The 19,282-nt window shown below is 39.9% G+C and overlaps 3 protein-coding genes across 4 annotated transcripts in view; 1 reads left to right on the top strand and 2 right to left on the bottom strand.

Moving 5' to 3' along the window:
- LOC128877974 (cilia- and flagella-associated protein 298) overlaps positions 1–19,282 on the top strand; it is a 100,789-nt gene that overhangs the window by 24,140 nt on the left and 57,367 nt on the right. The window lies entirely within an intron of this gene.
- Positions 5,872–14,917, bottom strand: LOC128877986 (protein tipE). 2 transcript variants are annotated; one of them, XM_054125736.1, is made up of 4 exons: positions 14,169–14,917; positions 13,223–13,481; positions 11,962–12,140; positions 5,872–11,343 (listed from the first exon to the last, which is right to left on the bottom strand). In XM_054125736.1, exons 1-3 carry the CDS (start codon positions 14,452–14,454, stop codon positions 11,969–11,971), a joined length of 717 nt encoding a protein of 238 aa, XP_053981711.1. In that variant the 5' UTR covers positions 14,455–14,917; the 3' UTR covers positions 5,872–11,343; positions 11,962–11,968. The 2 variants fall into 2 exon arrangements, with proteins under 2 accessions (XP_053981711.1, XP_053981702.1); XM_054125727.1 differs by having other exon boundaries at positions 11,973–12,140.
- Positions 15,440–18,358, bottom strand: LOC128877967 (uncharacterized). The gene is made up of 2 exons (XM_054125695.1): positions 15,985–18,358; positions 15,440–15,562 (listed from the first exon to the last, which is right to left on the bottom strand). Exon 1 carries the CDS (start codon positions 17,327–17,329, stop codon positions 15,995–15,997), a length of 1,335 nt encoding a protein of 444 aa, XP_053981670.1. The 5' UTR covers positions 17,330–18,358; the 3' UTR covers positions 15,440–15,562; positions 15,985–15,994.

Genomic DNA, 19,282 nt, shown 5'->3' with positions numbered 1-19,282 from the left:
TACGTGCCTGTTGCATTCATTTTTAAATTAAGCGACGAAACTTGTTGCTCGCTAGAATCGATTTATTTTCTTCGCGTGAAAGAACTATGGCTTCCAAAGATGTAATTTAGCTCGCAGACCTCTGCGTCTACGTTAACAGTTCGGATACTTTTTCGAAGAAGTTACTGAAATTTGTAAGCCTCGACACGATTCAGAACAGGTGTCTTGGTCGCTCGGCCACGCAAACACATTTATCGCGAGCAAACCTTTGCGTTAACATTGATTCCAGGGTTCCACGTGCCACGAAAATTCTCTGTTACGACGTGGGCGTAGTCAGAGGGGAAATTATTTGCTTTTCATTAAGAAAGCCTCTTAACGAATCGATCGTTTTCGCGTATGAAATTGAAATTTAAAACAGAACAAAACGTTCGACGGAGTTTTGACTGCGAAAGGTCGTCTGAAACATCGATTTTCCAGTTATATAAGATTTTACATGAAGCATGAAGCATGACACGCGATGAAGATCAAACTCTGATTACGTAATTGATTTTAAATTATAACTCTTTTCGTAAAAGAATTTTGATTTATAACAAAAGTATTTTCAACGTTACACAAGGAGGGAAAATTATGAAAAATTGAGAGATATTAAAAGGAAATTTTAAAAATTGGAGGTTTCCAGATATAACGTAGTATTTAAGAATCTTTTTTAATCAAGGTGAAGAGTGATTATTATACTAGATGCTACGAGACACGTGTCAAATCAGCTCGAATCTGTAAAGAACTGTGCGTCGAGTGGCTCCTACCCAGAAGTAGAAACATACAGAAGTAGAAGTGGGGAACTTAGTATCGATTGAGTGACATCGTTAGAAGCAACTCTTCTAGGCATCTACTAGCTCCCTTTGCGTACAGTCCTTCGTCTGAAGCTCATATCGTGTGACCCTCGACTTTTCTCAAGATGTGAGTCACCGTTCCTATGAATCCCGAGCCTGGTAAAGGGCAGACAATCTACGAAGTTATTGATTCATTTTCGCGGAAAGGAAGACATCAACGAGTTACTTGGACGAGTAAATGTCATTAGAAACTCGTAGTGTAGGCGACTATTTCTAATAGTTAGTCCAAAGAGGGAGTATTTATTGATAGTTTAGAGAGCTCAGCTAGGGTGAACGAAAGGTTCAAACGTCACCCTAGGAACACGATCGATCGATACTTTTATTCTTTGGAACAGGTAGAAAGACTGATACTTATATTCATCGATCATCGACTGACTACGAGTAACGTGTACAAGGTATCTCATTCTGAAGGCATAGTTTGATACTTTGCGATGGAAGTTGGGGCAACTTTGTAATTGTTTTTCTAGTGAAGAAATAATTGGGTCAGAGTGAAAGTTAGCAGACATAGTCATTGATATGATTAATAAGAGTACTGATTAAAAGTACAGGGTACCTGAGACTTGACTATTAAAGATGGAAAAATATTTAAGTGATTCGCATTCTTGAGAAATTATTCAGTATTTAATGACGGCTATTTTAAAACTTCAGTTGGAGAAACACACATTTAATCTACATCTGTATACATTTTTTTTAAATAACAAAATTAGCTTCTTGTATAATTTTTTTCTCTTTTATACTACATCTCAGCCTGTTTTCTCCAAAACTAGTTTAATTATTTGTTTTTAAATGATTACCAAAGACGATCCACAGACAGGATCGTTTAATGAACGAAGTTTTATTCTTACCAAAACAAAGTAAATTTTATCTAGATTAAAAATCTGGCCACTCAGCGGTACATGTTGATTTTCGATGGCTATCGATCATTCTGTCCATGCCCCCTCTACCACGTCGACGGTTTCAGTCCGTTTTTCCTAGCCACCTTCCTACATTTGCTTCATCGACTTTTTTTTTTATCTTTCCGCGCTATCCACGTGTCAGCCTTAATGCACTTATGGCAATTACCGGGTTTTAACTTCATTAGGAGCAGCGCCTGTGTAAACAGGCGTACTCCATCGGATGACGTGCAATTAGATACTCGTAATCCCATTACAGCGTAAGGGACGATCACTTAACGGCCGTTCGAGAATAATACTTATCGATTTGGGGAAACTTTCACGCGCTTCTAAACGTTAAGAGGTTTCTTGAGCCCACTCACGATGCATCGGTGTTTAACTCAGACTTGAAAAGTATTTCTACGTAGAAAATTCGTCGATGACACCTTGAAGGAACTATAATAGCGTAAGTGTTCTACGATATACTAACTATGGTTGCACGAAATTGTATTTCTTACTTAACTCGATAGTTGTAGCGTGGAAGTACCGAAGGTGCGTCAAGTTCATGGGAACTGGGCTTTCTAGATAATTAGGTGTTACGTGCTACTGTTAAGCCTAGAAAATAGTGTCTCTCCTTAAACAGTTTTTGTTCTGTTTGTAATTAAAGTAGAGTATCTTGTTTTTGTAATGAAATATTTCTTCCCTGGCAATTCTATCCTACTAATTGTTGTTCTAGACTTATGTGTGAACAGGCTAATTTATTTTCGAGATATTGAAAGAAACAATTTTAAACGAACGCAATTATTTTTACAAACTTGATTGGTGAGAGTTTCATTTATCTATACATCAATCATTTATATGAACTTTTGTATAATCAAATAAAAGAAACGTTTCGTATGCATTTTGTTCCTATTACAAGAAATTTCTTCGGGCGAAAGTTACTCACTTCATTCAGTGGTCCATCGAAAGATCGATTGATAAAGTTCGAACAAGTGTTCGTGGTCTACGAGAGGTAAAGTCGCGCAGGTGTTACGGAAATGAGTAAATTTCAGTTTAGCGGATCTAGGAACTGAAGAAACTTCATTGTGCCGTGACATGTTTCCCAGAGAACGCTACGCAAACACTTACAAGTAGTACGAAACGTGTTCGTGATAGGATCAACGTCTTTTACCTTCAGGACTACCCACAACTCTGCTAAATGTCTCTGCTATCTTCGATCGAGGACAGTCGCCGTTTGAATATCACTTTTTCTTATTTAAAGAAGTCGGTCAAACTCCGTTGTATCTTGAAGATAAATCGACGTCGCATTGTTGCTTTTTATCTTGAGTATAGTTCAACGATTCACGATACAATCACTTGAAATGAATGAACCACTGATAGGAAACAATAACTGAATTTTAGCTTCTAAAAGGAATGAATTGCCTCTGATTTGTTAATGATAGAGCTCGACACAGTATTTGGTTCTGATTTTATATAAAATAGAATCAAAGTTAAAATGAAAGTGCAATACCAAAAGTAAACATTAACAGTCAGATTATATCCTCACTAATTATCGATGATCAAACTCGACACAGTAATTTATTTGGTGTCCACCAAAAATATTCAATTAACTCAATTCTCAGGTTCAAACTATCATTCTTTACGAATATTCACCACGTTCGCTCAAATGAGACTGCCAAGCCGGTATCACGCTCCCGATATATATCGATAGATCCTCGTTTCACCCAAAACTCGAGTTTCAAACTGTTCAACACAACAACAAGCGGTCAGAATAGATGCAACGCGCTCATGGCTTCATTTCCATCCATGTTTCTCCTTGTCACATCTTTTCGTGGTACGTTGACATCGAGGAGAACGAAACCTCCCCGATTAGAAGTGCCGAACGACCGCGAAGCACCCACGCAATCCCGACGACTGTTTGAAAACAGGTCTGGTCGTCGAGTGTATGGCTCGCAAGCTCCCCCATGCCGAGCTTGCGCCCTGGAGTGCCCGTGGCTCTTATGGGGAGCCAACCGAATCGGTAATTTCTATGTTGGATCCAGCTGCCAGAAATGAGCAGCATTTCATTTGAATAATTGATGACGAATAAAACCTTCGCGTAGCTTGTGTATTATTTACGCGCATCCCTTATTCGATTAAGGGATCAGCAGACAACAGACGTTACGTGACTGAATATTTTGTTATGCAAGTATGGGCTGGTAAACTTTAACAAATTTTTTATTTTGCATTTGCACGTACATAGGTATGTGAAACTCGGCAGACCTGATCTTAGAATTAAATAAGCGTGTAAGTTAGTTCAGTGAAAGCTCTATGATCTATTTGAAGCCTGAGAACTTTTAAGATGAAGTAAATCAATTGTAAAGCCTAAATGCTTTTAAAACTATTATATCGACGTGCTCTTACCCTTTCCTGTTAGGTCTTTCGAGAATTTGCTTGATCTTGATCAATGTCACTGTATATTTGGTGATTTAAGAAGCTTAAAAACTGCCATTTATTTGTACATTTTCCAAATTATTTTTCCATTTCACCACCCTTCTTGTTCCACCAAGCATGGTTCTATTCTGCAAGTCGTTATTGCTGACACGTACCAAATCGTTTCTGCAGCCCGTAGCATTTCGTAGCTACATTATATAGCTTCCGAAAGTTGCCCTCAATTCAATGTTTTAAATTACTTTTGTCTCCATCGCGTACCACCTTATCAGTATTCATTGAACTACCTACATTTGTTTCCAAGAGTTTCTAGACAGATTGCATTTAAGCTTTCTTTAGAAGTGATGGATTTTACATAGAATGTAACCAAAGTAAATTGAGAACTTCCTCCCATGAAATATTCTCTGTATTTATAACGATGCTTCCCCTTCGAAAGGAGAGCTAACGAGGTTCATGCTCAGAAATTATGGTAACGCCTCTGTACATGCACCATTATGAAATGCATACAACGTGCACAGGAGTTCTGCAGGAGTCGCTAATAATGTGTACGGGTCTGACACAGTTGCGACCGTGGCATTTCATCATTCTGTGCATATTGCGTTATAGTTTCCACTTGACATTAGTCGCCAGTTTCTGGCGGAAACATGAAGTTTAAAACAATCGAAAATTCGTCCACTCGCACGGTCACGATTCAATTGTGTGAATACGTATCAAAATTTTTCAAAGACGTTTTTTTCAACTATCCTATTCGGGGAAAATTCTATTAATATAATCTTTTGACGCAAATATCCGTCAGAGCGTTTCTTTAGTATCTTTAAACATTTTAACGATGCTTAGGACGAGATCTGCGTTAAGTAATTTATTTGTGTTATTGCGTATTTCTCTGCGTAAAGTCGGTTAAAATGTTTTTTATAATGAAAAATTGCCTGTGGATCCTATTTCAATGAGAAATTTAACTTTCAAGTGACCATGTCATAGCAGAGGAGTTTCTCGTTTATTCGAAACTGCATTATCGTAACGCAGTATTTTCGAAAGCCTGTTGAAGGTCGATTGTTGCGCACCTGCAGGGATTAAAAGCTTTTTCGATAATTGCTATTATATTACACAGACGGAATTTAGGAAACGAGTGCACGAAACACAAGCATGCAGTCGAGTCTAGAATTGTAAATCGAGTGAAATGTTATGCGTTCGTTGAAACATTATTCACTGGAAGTTTATATAAAATTTGCGAACTTTCTTCCCTTATTGCATGTAGAATTTAATTTAAAAATTCGTGCTTGGCGATGAAACAAAAATAGAAGCTCGTTACATTGCTGGCTTTAGTCAAATTTTTTTGGAGATGAGGAATTGTATAGTCTTTGCAAGCATATGAAGTAAAGTTTTGAGCTTCCTTCAATGCAATAAATCTGAAATTGATATAATAAAATAAATATTTATGTTAAGAGGATTGAGAAGTAGCAATAGATCAACACAGGTTGAAGAATGTTTGATAGTCATTTTGAAATTTAAACGATAGCCAACGTTTCTAATAGTCACAATTAATTGTGTAAAGTAAAAGTTTACAAAATTCTTGTACAATTAAAAGTGGTCTTCTTTTAAGAAATGTACAAATCATTTGTTTGAGCTGAGAGATTATATTAAGCCTCGTCTTAAAAAAAAAAATCGACAAGGAAGATTGCAAGGGAAATGATCGATCGTACTTAACAGAAAACGTGTTTCTATATATTTCAAACGAAACCGTATAATCTTTTATTTACAATTGTCCGTTAGTATCGCAGAACGAGTACTTTAATATATAATATATTATTATGTACAGTATTCAAGACTTAATGGTACGCCCGAAGCGATGGACAAACGTTCCCGTGGGTGAAGTTTAAAATTCGTAGATAAAGAATTGGGAAGCTTTCTCGAACAGTGTCTTTCACTTTTCTTTTTTTTCTTTTTGTTTGAGTATTTATAGGAGAGAGAATGAGAAGGCGTTAGATAGAAGAAAGGGGACAACTAGAGGCAGTTGCTGAGAAACGGGGGGCTGAAAGAGAAAAGGACGGAACAGAAATAGAAAGGGAATTGGTATAGCAGAGCTTAATTATATTAGGTGCAGGTACCGTTAGAATAATCAAGTAACATGCGATAGAGCGTATTTATACATAAGTATCGATAGAAATAGATTTTTACGTTCATCGCCGCTTTCTAATCTGCAAAACGTACGCGATTCTCTTTCTAATTCTTCATCGTTCATTCACCGAACGGTTTTATCACGTTTTTGGCGCTTCCGTTTGGTGAAACGACTCGTTCGATCGTCGCGTCTTCGGTGTGTTACGTTTTTCATTCCTCTAGAATTTCGTATCGTCTATCTAATTGCATCGACGTCTTCTCCCACGATCGACGATCCTAAATACGTTTTAACGCCGTGATCGCTCGCGAGGATCTAATCGACTAACGAATTGGCACTAAACCCGATCTGATATGAGAGATATGGAAGTGCTTGCATGCAGTACGAGCTCCGAAAGGATTAACGAGATTGTCAACGTGACGCTCCGCGAGCTTAACGATCCTCGACGCTCGTGTGTACATTGACCAAGCACAACGACCAGTGTCTAAATACAATTTATGTCGAAGTGTTACGGGCGATCTAGAGACGACCACTTCGATCGAAGACTAGATTTCATTACTTTGTCCGCTCACCTTCGACGATCTAAATGCGACAGCGAATCGTTCCACGGATTTAACGCCGTTATTTTCACGTGAGATCGCTGGCCGAACTTCGGCTTAAATTACGCTAGCGGCTACATGATGTCTCGAATCCCGTTCGATAAACGTCCCTACGTCTTCTTCGTCTCGTGTCGATTATTCGATTCGTACAGCGATGAGCATATTTACTTTGCTGGCTGGTGGTAAGAGAGGAAAAATATTACCTCCCTCTTTAGGCTCCGCATCCCTTAATTGAAAATTTTCGTCGTTACCAAATCTCGAATGTCGAGTGTTTATATCTTGACCTCTGTCTTGCTGTGCATAAGAGAATCATGAATGTTTGATAATTGATACAATTAAATTTCGAAAGAAGTGAAATTAATTTTGTTTAACCAGTCTCATCAGAAAGAAGGTAACATTTACATTCACATACAATTCAACTGATTCAAATAGAGTGTTCTAATATCAATCTATTAGGCGTAAAAATTAATTCTGCGCCTTTATATGTAATCATTTATAACTCTAGTTTAAGTAAAAATATTTACTCGTCATTTTATCACGCTATGGTACCAACCTTCCAAGTTCTCGACCTTATAACCTAAGTTTCAACTTGATATCTCAGCCATTGTAATAGAGATCAGATTGAAGACATAAAAGTTTGACACTATAATACGACGAGTAAATATTTCTAGTTAAATTAGAATTACGAGTGATTGAATACGAAAGCACAGAATTACTTTCTATCCGTAATATATTACCATTTTATGAAAGATTCATAAATTGTATTCACATTTGCTCATCGCTGTACCTCGTCCCGTGAGCCGAGCGTCTTGAGCAATAGTTTTCACGTGACAAAAGCACAAGAGAATTATTCGCTTGCGATGTTTCGACGGTAATTGAAGGGCGTGGCTGATCGATCCATCGATCGCTGGCGCGGCGGTAACGGAAATCGATTAGCAAGCATCGAGTGGGGAATGAGTGCCAGAACGCAGGCTCCGTTGGCATTCGCTTCTCGCTGCGAGAGGAATTACGCCAACTTGATTGAACCTACAGTAAGGCCGAGTAAGGATTCACAACCATTCTAGATGTACAGGGTCGCGACTTAAGTTCCGTACGCTTCGAAACAACTATGCGATTCTCGTGATTCGTTGAAATTCTTGATACGTGAGAATTTATTCACAGACAAGTTTGTACGTATACAAATTAAGGGATGATAATTAATCGTTTACTAGAAATCTTTCTTGGTTTGTTCTCATCCGTTTGAAAAATAGGAAGTTATTTTACGTATTGTTTGATTCTCAGGACAAATTCGGCACGGATAATAATTGGTATTGAATTCTGAAATATATGTCTGTTGACTTTGTGTTGAATTTATTGATGGCGTTCTTCTGGAATGTACAAAAATCCTAGGATTTTTGTATGTTATTTTGTAAAATTTCTGTGTATTTGTTTTTGAAAAGGGTCACCAAAAGTTGGCCAAAATGACGACAGAGATATATTTCAAATGTCAATGTAATATCATAACGAGTAAATCTAAGCAACATCGTGGTAATAACTACTCTTTAACCGAGGTATCGGCAGCTTTTCTGAACATTTTGACGTTGTTAGCCAACTTGATGGTACTAAATTTTTATAAGGTACTTTTGCATAGATATTTATGGTAGTTACAGTGTTTCATAAAATATGGGTTTAATTTGAATTTATATTCAATCACAGGAAATTAGTGCTTAAACTTGACACTTGTTGTTTAGTTCATCTAACGAATAATTCTGGCACATAAATGTATGAACTTTATAACTTTTTATAGACATGTACTTGTTTCAAAAGTTTAGTTAATAGAATTGACAGAAAAATTCAAATCACAGTTGGAGTTACTCCTGCAGATAGTAATAAATTGTACCAATCACATAATCTTTTAAAGTTATTTTTGTATGCCGAATTCAGCTCTGATGACCATATTTTACAAAACGACCAAGATAGGAAAATCATTTCATATCGAGAGGTATATATTTAGATTCTCAAGAGCCAAAGTGCAGTAAGAGAAATTTGCAATTAATTATTGCTGTTCAGTGGGCCAGAAATTCTATCTAGGATAACGTTGTTTCGCAGCTTATGGAATGCAGATCGCTCGTCCCTTTGAAAATTGAACTGAAAAAACTGATGTCTACAGCTGTAAATATATTACTACGCGCGACGCGTGTATTCTGTGCATCTGCGCATTACGCGAATATATATTTATATATATCTAACTAGAACCACGACGCGACTGGCGCCCGCGTAAAAAATTTGTAATAATCTTTTTATCGATCTTGGTCGATTAACCCCTCGATCGATCGATTAATATTCACAGACTTAACTTACTGTCTAAACTTATCTTACGAGTTTTTCACTTTTTGGTGCGAAGACAGATCCTAGAAGTCGATCGCGTCACTCATTCGCCGGTTCTCGCGTTTCGTTCGCGTAAATTCAAAATTGCACGCCACTTAATCGTCCTAAAAATCGTTGCGAAAATAGGTTTTAGATCTAAATAGGGTTTGATCTACATATTTTTGCGATCACATCGAAGTACCTACGATTTTCACTTGGATACAATTCCATGGTTATGTTTTCCCATGAGATTTCGATTTTCGCGAATTAATTATGAACGCGAGAACAGACTATAATCTATGTTCAAGTGATACGAGCCTTCACAGGAATTTGATTATTTGTTCGTTATTCTTGGAATGTTCGACGAATGTCGTTTTCGCAATTATCAAGCTCGCCCTGCTTCCCTCGACATTCTTCACAGTCGATTTGTCATTGACAGAGCACATGCATGCGCAGATCTCGGTTGAAAACGATTCGTTAAATAATAAATGCTTCCAAAAAATTCACTTCCAGTCATCAGGAAACACCATTCGATGCATCTCACGGCTGCTTTATTCAATCATTTGAGATTTGACCGAAAATATTTTTATAAAGCTCAATTTTTGCACGTTTTTGTATCGAAATTCGATTTACTGCCAAGATAGTTGTGAGAAATAAAGACAGAAAAATTTTGTATAAAAATGGTGCCATGTCTCTTTTTTTTTTGTATAATCAATACTTTATACACAGCATGGTGTGAGAGCTTTGAACACAACTTAGATCCACGTTTAACACTTCGTAACAATTTTGTATTTATTTCAGTTACTTCAACTTTAAAAGGTATTTAATAAAATGCTCTTAAAAAATTAGAATAATTGATGAGCTTGCATACCAAAGCTTTCACGTCATGTTACATCCATACGATCTATAACATATTTTCAAACTAAAATATTTGCAAGAACTTAACAGAAATATATGCAAAGCACAGGTCGATAAAAATATTTTATCAATATCCCGCGTATTTCAACCAATGACTGGATTACAATTTTCACACGAATATACGTCGAACAATATTTCCCGAGGATGGAGAATAGTCGCGATGGTTCGATTCTCTTTTTAAATTGCTTCTTATTTACCAGCCGAAGGTGTCTTTTACCCGAGCCTGAGTAAACACGATTTACAAATACATAACACGAGCACATCACTTATCCTATTACAAACGAATATCCGCGGTAAAACGTGCCATTTGACGATTAATTGTTCCTTACGCTTATATTTATCACGTTTTAGGAAGGCGCACCTTGTTGTCGTACTCCCGAACCTCGTTTCGGAATACTGGTAGATGATCGAGACTGAGCTCTCCGCTTAACGACCGCCGGCCTACTTTACCTTGTAAATTCACGATCATATAATGTTTATTGCGTCCGTATAAAAAATCCCGCGCGCGATAATTGAAAACGTCGCGCAGCGTCGAAATGATTTAGACGAGGTTATCTGTTTCGTTTTGGTTTCACGGCGTGCGGTGTAAAAATATCGCAGACATCTGGTTAATTTGTACGGGCGAACATTTTGGAAAATACAGATAGAATTTTCACGACGCGCGATCCGCGTGATCTGCATACTGGTCAAGCGCTTTCAACAGATCATAATCGCAGTTTGTATTTGTAATTCATTAGCAATTATCGCGTAAGCGTTGTCGACGACAAGGACACGACGTCGGCCTTGATTTATTGCAATTTTACGTAGAAACGTTAGGTAAAAATTAGGTAAAAATTCGAGCTAGATCGCGAGCGATTTTTAAAAAGTGCGGAGACAGTGTTGCATTACCAATTTCTATTTGAGAAAGCGATTAAGCTCGTTGTAGGTACCAATGGATTCGATATTGTATGCGGTAGAAGTAGCGTGATTCGTAATAAATCGGACGCGTTGAAGTTACGAACGAATTGCATCTTTCTCCGCTGCCGAAGTTTCCCTAACGCTGCTATAGCCTCTGAACGATCGCTTAAATGTAGAACGTAAAGTACGCTGGAGACTTTCAATAATTCCTTCGGCGTCACTCCCGCGCTGGGGGGTGAGCCCTTGGTAGCAGTCAGTATTCTTCCTCGTCCTCCTCAAACTCGTCCTCTCCGAGGATGCTGTAGGAATGTAACAGAAAACTTATGATAGAAAGCACGGAAGAGTCACCATAGCGAACTTCGTTGCTGTGTAGTGCTTCGAGGAATTATACTCAGGTTTCCAAATGAAAAAGTTTGGCGATATCATCTTTGATTTATACACCAGGTACAGAAATCTCAAATCATTGTTGCAATTTTAATTATATTCTGCAAAATTTTCTAAAATCTAATTCTATATTAAAGTAGAATTCGATAGACGTACAAAATTCTCTATCTACTGAATCATTGTAGAATAATAATTCATACGGGATACCAATTGCATGACGCGTCATTAGACGAGATGAGGTGTATTTTTTTTTTATTTTCTGAGTTACAAATAAACAGAACTCAAATCTATCTAAAATTTGTGGAAAACAAAGGAGTTTCTAAATTTAATTTTCAATGACCTTTATTATATTAATCCTTGTTGCAAAAGTAGTGGTAAGCTTGATGTCGAACGTTACATAAGTCAACGGTTTGTGATAATAAACAAACAGACAGAATTACGTTTTATTAAGAAATATTTGAATTCCTCGAAGCAACGTTGGAGTCATAAGGAGGTATAGGTTCTTCTAGCCACACTGGGCACTGCATACATACACGTTACTTACTCTTCCTTCCTGGCGTATTTGTCAATGAGGTTACGGCCTGGTCCTCCGCAACTCTTGCCCATAGGTGGACAGTACCAATAGCACAATACGCAGAGAGATACTGCGAAAAGAACTATGGGCACCACCAATGCCAGCACCAGATGCCTTAAATTCTCATCCCAGGAATATCTGGAAGTACACGAAATCATATTATAATATTGTTTCAACGTATTATATATAAATGTCGAGTGTTGTTACCGTAGAACATTTTTTAATCTCATCAGGTGCGTGTTATTCTCATTGAGATATAGAAAAATTTAAAGTAATTTTACTTTTCCGATCGGAAAATTTATTTCGAAATATTTATTGACAATTTTCATGGGACCGAAGACATTATTACACACATGTACGTTTACTTTTTAAAATGGTCTCTCCTTGAAAAGATTAACAAATGTTCGACAGTGTCAAAGGAGTAACACTTATCTATGGAATATATATTATAGATAGAGGTATCTGCTAGATACGGGGATCGATTTTCTGTCTTTAAATGAAGTGACGTGTGTTCCAAGGACTCGTCACAAAGAATCGCTTTAAAGTCCTTCATTAGCAAATGAGAAGCTTCTTATACTTAAAGGTGTCTGCTAGATGCCGCAAATCGATTTTCTGTCTTTAAATGAAGTAACACGTGGTCCAAGGTCTCCCCACTAATAATCACTTCAGAGTCCTCTAACGAACAGCTGTTTCGTATAGACGTTTCATACAATCAACCGGACTCCAGAGCTTCAAAAACCGGAATTTAGAAAAAACAAATTTAGAGTTGAACAAAAAGAAAAAGAACAGAACTATGCAGAATTTTGATTGAACCATTCTTAATTATTGCATTTCTTGCGTGTTTAGCCTTCAAGTACTAGCTTATACCAAACGCTAGACAAGCGCTATAGAGACTTGCGTGTGAAACTCTTTATGTATTTATACGTTTCAGTGTCCGTGTGCAGATCAATATATGAAGTTGTAATTATACCTTGCAACGGGAAACAGCGAAAACAGCTAGCAAACAAAGTATGTCACGAGTCGCGACGACGCCGCCGCAAAAGTTTCAAAAGTATGGTCTTCGATAAAGTTTGATAAAAAGAGATAGAAACATATAAAGATCTGAATCTCCAGGGACCTGTAACGATTCGTTCTCCACGATTCGCAATATGCGTCAGATATGAGACGTTTCGTGTTTCCGCGTTGCTTTCTACGAATAACGGAGAAAAATATAATTATACCTCGCGACGACAGTCTCGGGGTGTGTTCTGCTGTAATAGCAGGGGAATATTTTCCCTATGTTCGAGTGTCCGTATTTCTTGGCGAAGCTGGAACAGTTCACCCTGGGTGGGTAACCGCATCCTTCCGTGTTCACGAAGAATTTCGTGTCCGAGACATCCCATGGAATAGAACCGAGCGGTTTCGCCATAAATTCCTCGAACGTCAGCCTCGTGTAGTTGACTCTGATCTGGTGGCAACGGAGCGCAGCACTGGTGCAACCTGCAATCCCAAACTATCTCTCAACATTTGTTAAAATAACTCTAAGTCGACTAAAACAAAAAGCAAATGTTGTTTGTCACCAGAACAAATCAATTCAAAAGAAGAATAATCCAATATGCATGGTTTGAACGTATCACGAATAAATGAACTTTTTGTTGTATTATTTGGTTTTAGAAACAAATATTTATAAAGGTTTCTAATAATAATTTCTACTAATAATTGTATTAGAGACTGAGTCTAAACTGTGAGCTACGAAACTTAATTTAAATAATTTAAATCTTCGTTTCTAGAATTAGAAATGAATTATTATAATATATCATATATTAGCCGTTCATTGCACAAATCGACTAACTCCATAGAACAACAGTTTGAGAAATGCGATGAATTAATGTACATTGCTTATTAAAATTCCCTTTATAATACAAATTGAAATAAATATTGTAGCAGAATGCATAAATACAGATGTAGCTTTCATCCAACGATATATAAAATTAATAAGAAGGTATAGCCAAAAAATGATCGTCAGTATGGTTACAATTTTTATGTGACTGATGGAGCTGATCGATTCTTAGATGAATAAACTCGGAGACCAAAGAAAATCCCGATAAAAAATTAACACGTGGATGAATCTAACAGAACAATCTGTAAAGAACAGACAAATTGTAGTAACAAATTCGGTGACATTACCTTCTCTACAGCTTGCCCAAGAGCAGTTTTTCAGTCCCTCGGCGTAAACGTGATCGGTGACAACGCAGGCCACGGCGTGAGGAGAGAAATCCGACAAAATCGTCGAAATCGCTGGCTCGACGACGAAAGGGATTAGAAAGAGGAATGCGAAAACGGCGAGAATGGCTGTGGTGCCCAGGCAGAGGGACGTGTAGAATTTAGCCTTCTCCATCAAGGATTGGACTTCTACCACTGGTAACACACCGCCTATGGTGCTGGACTTGGCGTCCTCCTCCTGGGCACCCATGATCACCGTTGACTCGTCGGACTCAATGGTTGCTGCTTTTGTGGGTCGCTAGGACCCTACTTTCGATCTCTAAAAATTTCTCTGCTAATCACAGAGACTTGTCTGCCTCCCTTCGTCTTCGATACGGGGTGAAATTTGTCCACTGATTTCTCAACGAAATATCCAATCTTATCGCATATAAAATCCCTGATACCTTCGAAGTGCAACAATTTAAAAGAGGTTTATTCTCCCGTCACCGTAGGCCGACGCTGTGCTCCGATGTTGAAAACGTCTGTTCTTCTTCGGTTTAATCGTACAGTAAGCTTATGGTTGAAATACTTTCAGAAGAGTTACGAAGCAAAGCGAGAAATCGTCGGTGACCAATATAGGCCAGTTCGCTGTTGGTGCAGAGATCGTTCCCGATCGATCATATACCAGCAAGGCACGTCCTTCGATTCTCAATGTGTATCTGGCGTGTGTATGTACGTGTAGTTATAATATTTGCATAGTCTCGATACGCGGAACTATCGTGTAGTAACGTTCCTTATCTACGGTCACGGCGAATCAATCAGAAGGGGGACACTTAAAAGCTATCGACGAATGTCACGTGTAAAAGACGCCGAATTGTCTTGTTCCTTTTCTTTTTCTTTATTTCCTCGTTTATATGTATCGTCGTATCCGAAAGTAATCGTTGAGCCCAAAATTCAGGATCTCCCTGTCAGCAGGAGAGTAATATAGCCGAGAGCTGCTGCGTCGCGCATCCGTTTTGTACGCAAACTCTTCGAAGCGATCCGTCCGCGTGCGCGACACGGGCAAAAAAAGCACGTGCGCTCTCAAAAGTATTTTGTGCAGGCAGTGCGAGTAGGAAAAAATCTTTGCTCCTGTACTTTTTTTGTTCCTGACCGCTCGCTCTCTCCTTTTTTGCTTTTTCTTGATGGCTTTGCAGAAATATTCGTATTTGTTTTCTTTTGTTTATTATTTACTTATTTATTTATTTATTTATTGATTTATTTATTTTTTGCAATATGAGAATTTTAACCACGCGTTCCCCCCCTCCCCACACCTTAATAATGCCCGCGCAGGGAGAATATCGACTGACGAGCCGGACTCTCCTCCAGGAGGGGAATGCCTGTAAACAGAAAGAGAAAGAAAATGTCACGCGAGAAATGTAAAGCTCTGTTACTATGCATACTTTATCGAGTTATCTATACAAGTTGTCCGTGTATCAACTGGATCGCTATCTAGAGAATACCCGACTAAAAGTGAAAGTTCAGGTCACCCTTGTGCTAGATTCGTTAATCTAATGATACGCTATAATAATGTAAAAGGGAATGGCGGTGCTCGATGCTAAATCCATCGCAGTACGGTTTAGCGAGGACTAAGATTAATTCGGATGCGTGGTGTATAAGAGTATTTCAAATTTGATTATACATATTCGTCGCAGAAGGTGGTTAAATACGTCGGGTGGGTTCGGTCGTAATTCGTGAAAAAATATATCCACGAAGCGAAATCGGTGTGATTGCCGTCCCGGTGCTGCTGAACGATTCTTACGTGACGGATCTCAGAGCGCCATAGCAGAGTTTCCTCCGCCAGCATCCCCTAGGTTACCCGAAGCGCTCTTCTCTATCGCCGAACCGGCCGTGCCCTTGAATCTCATTTTCGCGTCGTCCCCGACCACAACGGTCCTTTGACAAAAGATCAACGTCAGGCAACTGACGACGAAGAGGATACTCGGCAACAGCAACGCGACCAGGAACTCCTTGTACGTGTTCTCCAAGTTGAAACGGGACACGACCACGCCGGTGTTACCCTCGGCATAGTAACAGGGAAATCTGGCGCGTGCGTTATGGTCGGAGCCGTCTTTGCCGTATTCGTGAAGAAAGTCCCGGCACTCATCGCGGAGGGTGTTCACGCAACCCTCGAGATTGATCAGCAGACGGCTTTCGTTCGCGATGATCAGATCCTGCTCGGGCGGCGCGACCATTCTGGTCTCGTCTAACGGTTTCGTAGCGAATATGTTGAGGTAGGACAGGTAGGTGAAATTGGTCAGATCGGTGAGAAGGTCCTTCTCAAGGACGGAACCGTTGATGCAGTCCACGGCCTCGACGCCGAGGGTGGAATTGAACATTCCGTAACAGGACGCCATCATTACGTCCCCGCGATCCTCGTGCCAAATTTCTCGATTGCTCAGCACGTCTATCGCTCTCTCGCATTGACTTAGGTAAACCTTGTCGCCGCTCAGCAGTATCATGTTCTTGTTTCTGGTAGGAATGTCGACGCACCTGCGATCGCAGTTGTACGGGGTTCTGATTCGCTCGCAGGTGCCGCGATTACAATTGAATAAACCGTCTATGTCTATGCAAGTGATCTTGCCGCGTCTACCGGAACACTTCATCGGCGGATCTGTATCGTGGAATATACACTCGAATGCGTCTGTGATATTGATGCACACCCCGGAGGAACAATTGAACGTGCCCGTGAGGTTACGGCACTCGTCCGCGATGCATTTCGATTTCTTCGCGTTCTCTTGATCGATCCCGTAACAAGTCTTGTTGGTAGTGTTCGTGCAGTTCGCTAAGAGTATCGTCGAGCCGTTTCTGCGAAGATTCACGTGAATCTGCACGCAGGGCCCGGAGGTTTTCGACAGACACCACTCACCGCAGCTGCCCCAGTCACAATTGTCGGCGTTCACCGCCCGTATCGTCGTGCACATCACTGGCACCTCGCTGATGCCCGACTTGAACGCTCTGGTGCTGGGCATGTATATGGCCACCGTCAGATAGACCAGCGCAACGGAGGACAGAACGGCCGTCATCTGGCATATGCAAATCGTCCCGCAGATCCGTCCATCTTGCGGCGGGATCACCAGGTTCTCCACTGGCACTTGCTTAGGCATCGCGCCCGATTTCTTCGATCACCAAGACGATCCCGATGTCGACGGGGTTATGGGCGTTTGTTACATCCTACGATAGGTATCTCGTCGCAGCTGGACACCGTGCGTGGCCTACATCATCGTCGTAGCGTTCAGCGCGCACTGCTCCGCCTCCCTCTTCGTTGTGTATAGTCAAACTGTAACTACGGTCCCTGCGGTTGAGGGCATCGGCGCTTTATCGATATCTCGCGTTACAGATTTCGCGGACTGTACGTACCACAAGCGACACATTCGATGCGTTCCATGGAAACGAGAAATTCAACAGTTATCCTCCATTACTTTGATCGTGGCCCAGCTGTCGACGGATCGACCTATCGTCGCCCTCAAATTTCCCTTTTCTTATGGTATCGCGACGATCTTTTAGGAACTTTAGGTCGAACGGCGAAATTCTGACAATTCCGACGACACTCAAGGCCAGACGAGGATTCGCATCGCGAGATGTCGAACTCACACGTCAGAGTTTCTCGCGAGTTCGAGTCACGGTGTTCTTTTTACCGCAGGACGAGGCTAGTCGCGCGCGTGTTCTGCTTTCGGTCGCTTTGCGCCTCGTGTGAGGTGCGCGGGTGAAAAGCTCGAGCGACGACGCGCATCGATCGATGAGAGACGCATGCGTCCCGACGAACTGCAACGACGCCGTGCACTGCCGCATTTGACGTCATCGATATACCACCGTTCCATCGGGCGAGGATCCCTGTTGCAGGGTGGTCGTCCAGAGATGGCGGGTCCAGTGGCTGGGAATTGAATCTATCGAGATAAACTGCTTCGATACTCGTCCAAACGCCTTGTTTCGTTCTGTTGCACTGACACTGAAATCAAACTGGCAGGGTTTAACGTTGATCTTGAATTTCGTTGGCCACCTTTGCGTCCTATACCAGGGAATCACTCGTTTCGAAAGGGATTTGTGTTCAGCACATGTACTTTAAAAACGGTTTATCCCTATATTGTATAATGTGCTTTATTGGAGATAGATCAAGGTACCTTTACAGGACTGACGAATTCGATATCTGGAACGAAGATATAGAAAATAAAAGTATTTACGACAGTGTTCAAGTATTTACTTTTTTTCAAATACCAGCAGAAAAATTTCGTGCAATCTCATTCTCAGCTCCTCGTTTACTGTTACCACCTTTCTAACAAAAATTATCATAAGACCTACTTCAAAGTGTATAGATAAAGTTCTGATGCGAGAGTTCGTTCTAGGAACTATGATAAAAGAATTTTACCCCAGGTCAAGAATGACCCGGCTCCGCCTTACATTCCGCCGTTCAACTTTTCCCAGTTTACAATAATATATGCGACATCGATTTCAATGAGGACTCGCTTTTATTCTCGTTGTAGAAGCGAATTTAGTAGTTAAAACAATTCAATTTTGGAACAGATGTTCCACATATTCTTCCCGAATATCGATGTCGTAACGCTCCATGTACGAGTAAATGCAACGCGTCTCGGAATAAACATTACTCGAATGCACATTCGGCGAAACTAGGTCGAAGATCAGCCGCGTCGAAGGTCCTTTAATCGTTTTAGCACACGCTCGTTGTTTTAATAAAAGTAGATCGGATTCAGCTCGCGTGTCGTTGCTATGATGCGAGAACTCCGAATTGATATATACAAGCTGGAACGAAGTAAAGCATTGCGAGAGAAAAAATATGCACCTTTCGAGCATTCTCAAGGGTTAATACGATTTTTCTTGGACGATTTTAATCGATATTGAATCTTACGTAGCGTTTGTGTCAAGTTCGTGATAGTTATTGAAACACTTCTGACATTGTCTTGACGCTTTTAAAGAATTTCATGCAAAAATTTCTTTTCAGTTTAACCGTAAGAAGTGGAAGAAGGACTTGTAAATTTAGCTGTGGAATAAAATACATATAAAGTATTTTCAGATCAAAAGTAATTCCCGTCGAAGGTTTAAAT

The sequence above is a fragment of the Hylaeus volcanicus genome, chromosome 1 (assembly GCF_026283585.1).
Source record: "Hylaeus volcanicus isolate JK05 chromosome 1, UHH_iyHylVolc1.0_haploid, whole genome shotgun sequence".
NCBI classification, from domain to species: domain Eukaryota; kingdom Metazoa; phylum Arthropoda; class Insecta; order Hymenoptera; family Colletidae; genus Hylaeus; species Hylaeus volcanicus.
This window is presented reverse-complemented; position numbering and strand designations above follow the sequence as displayed.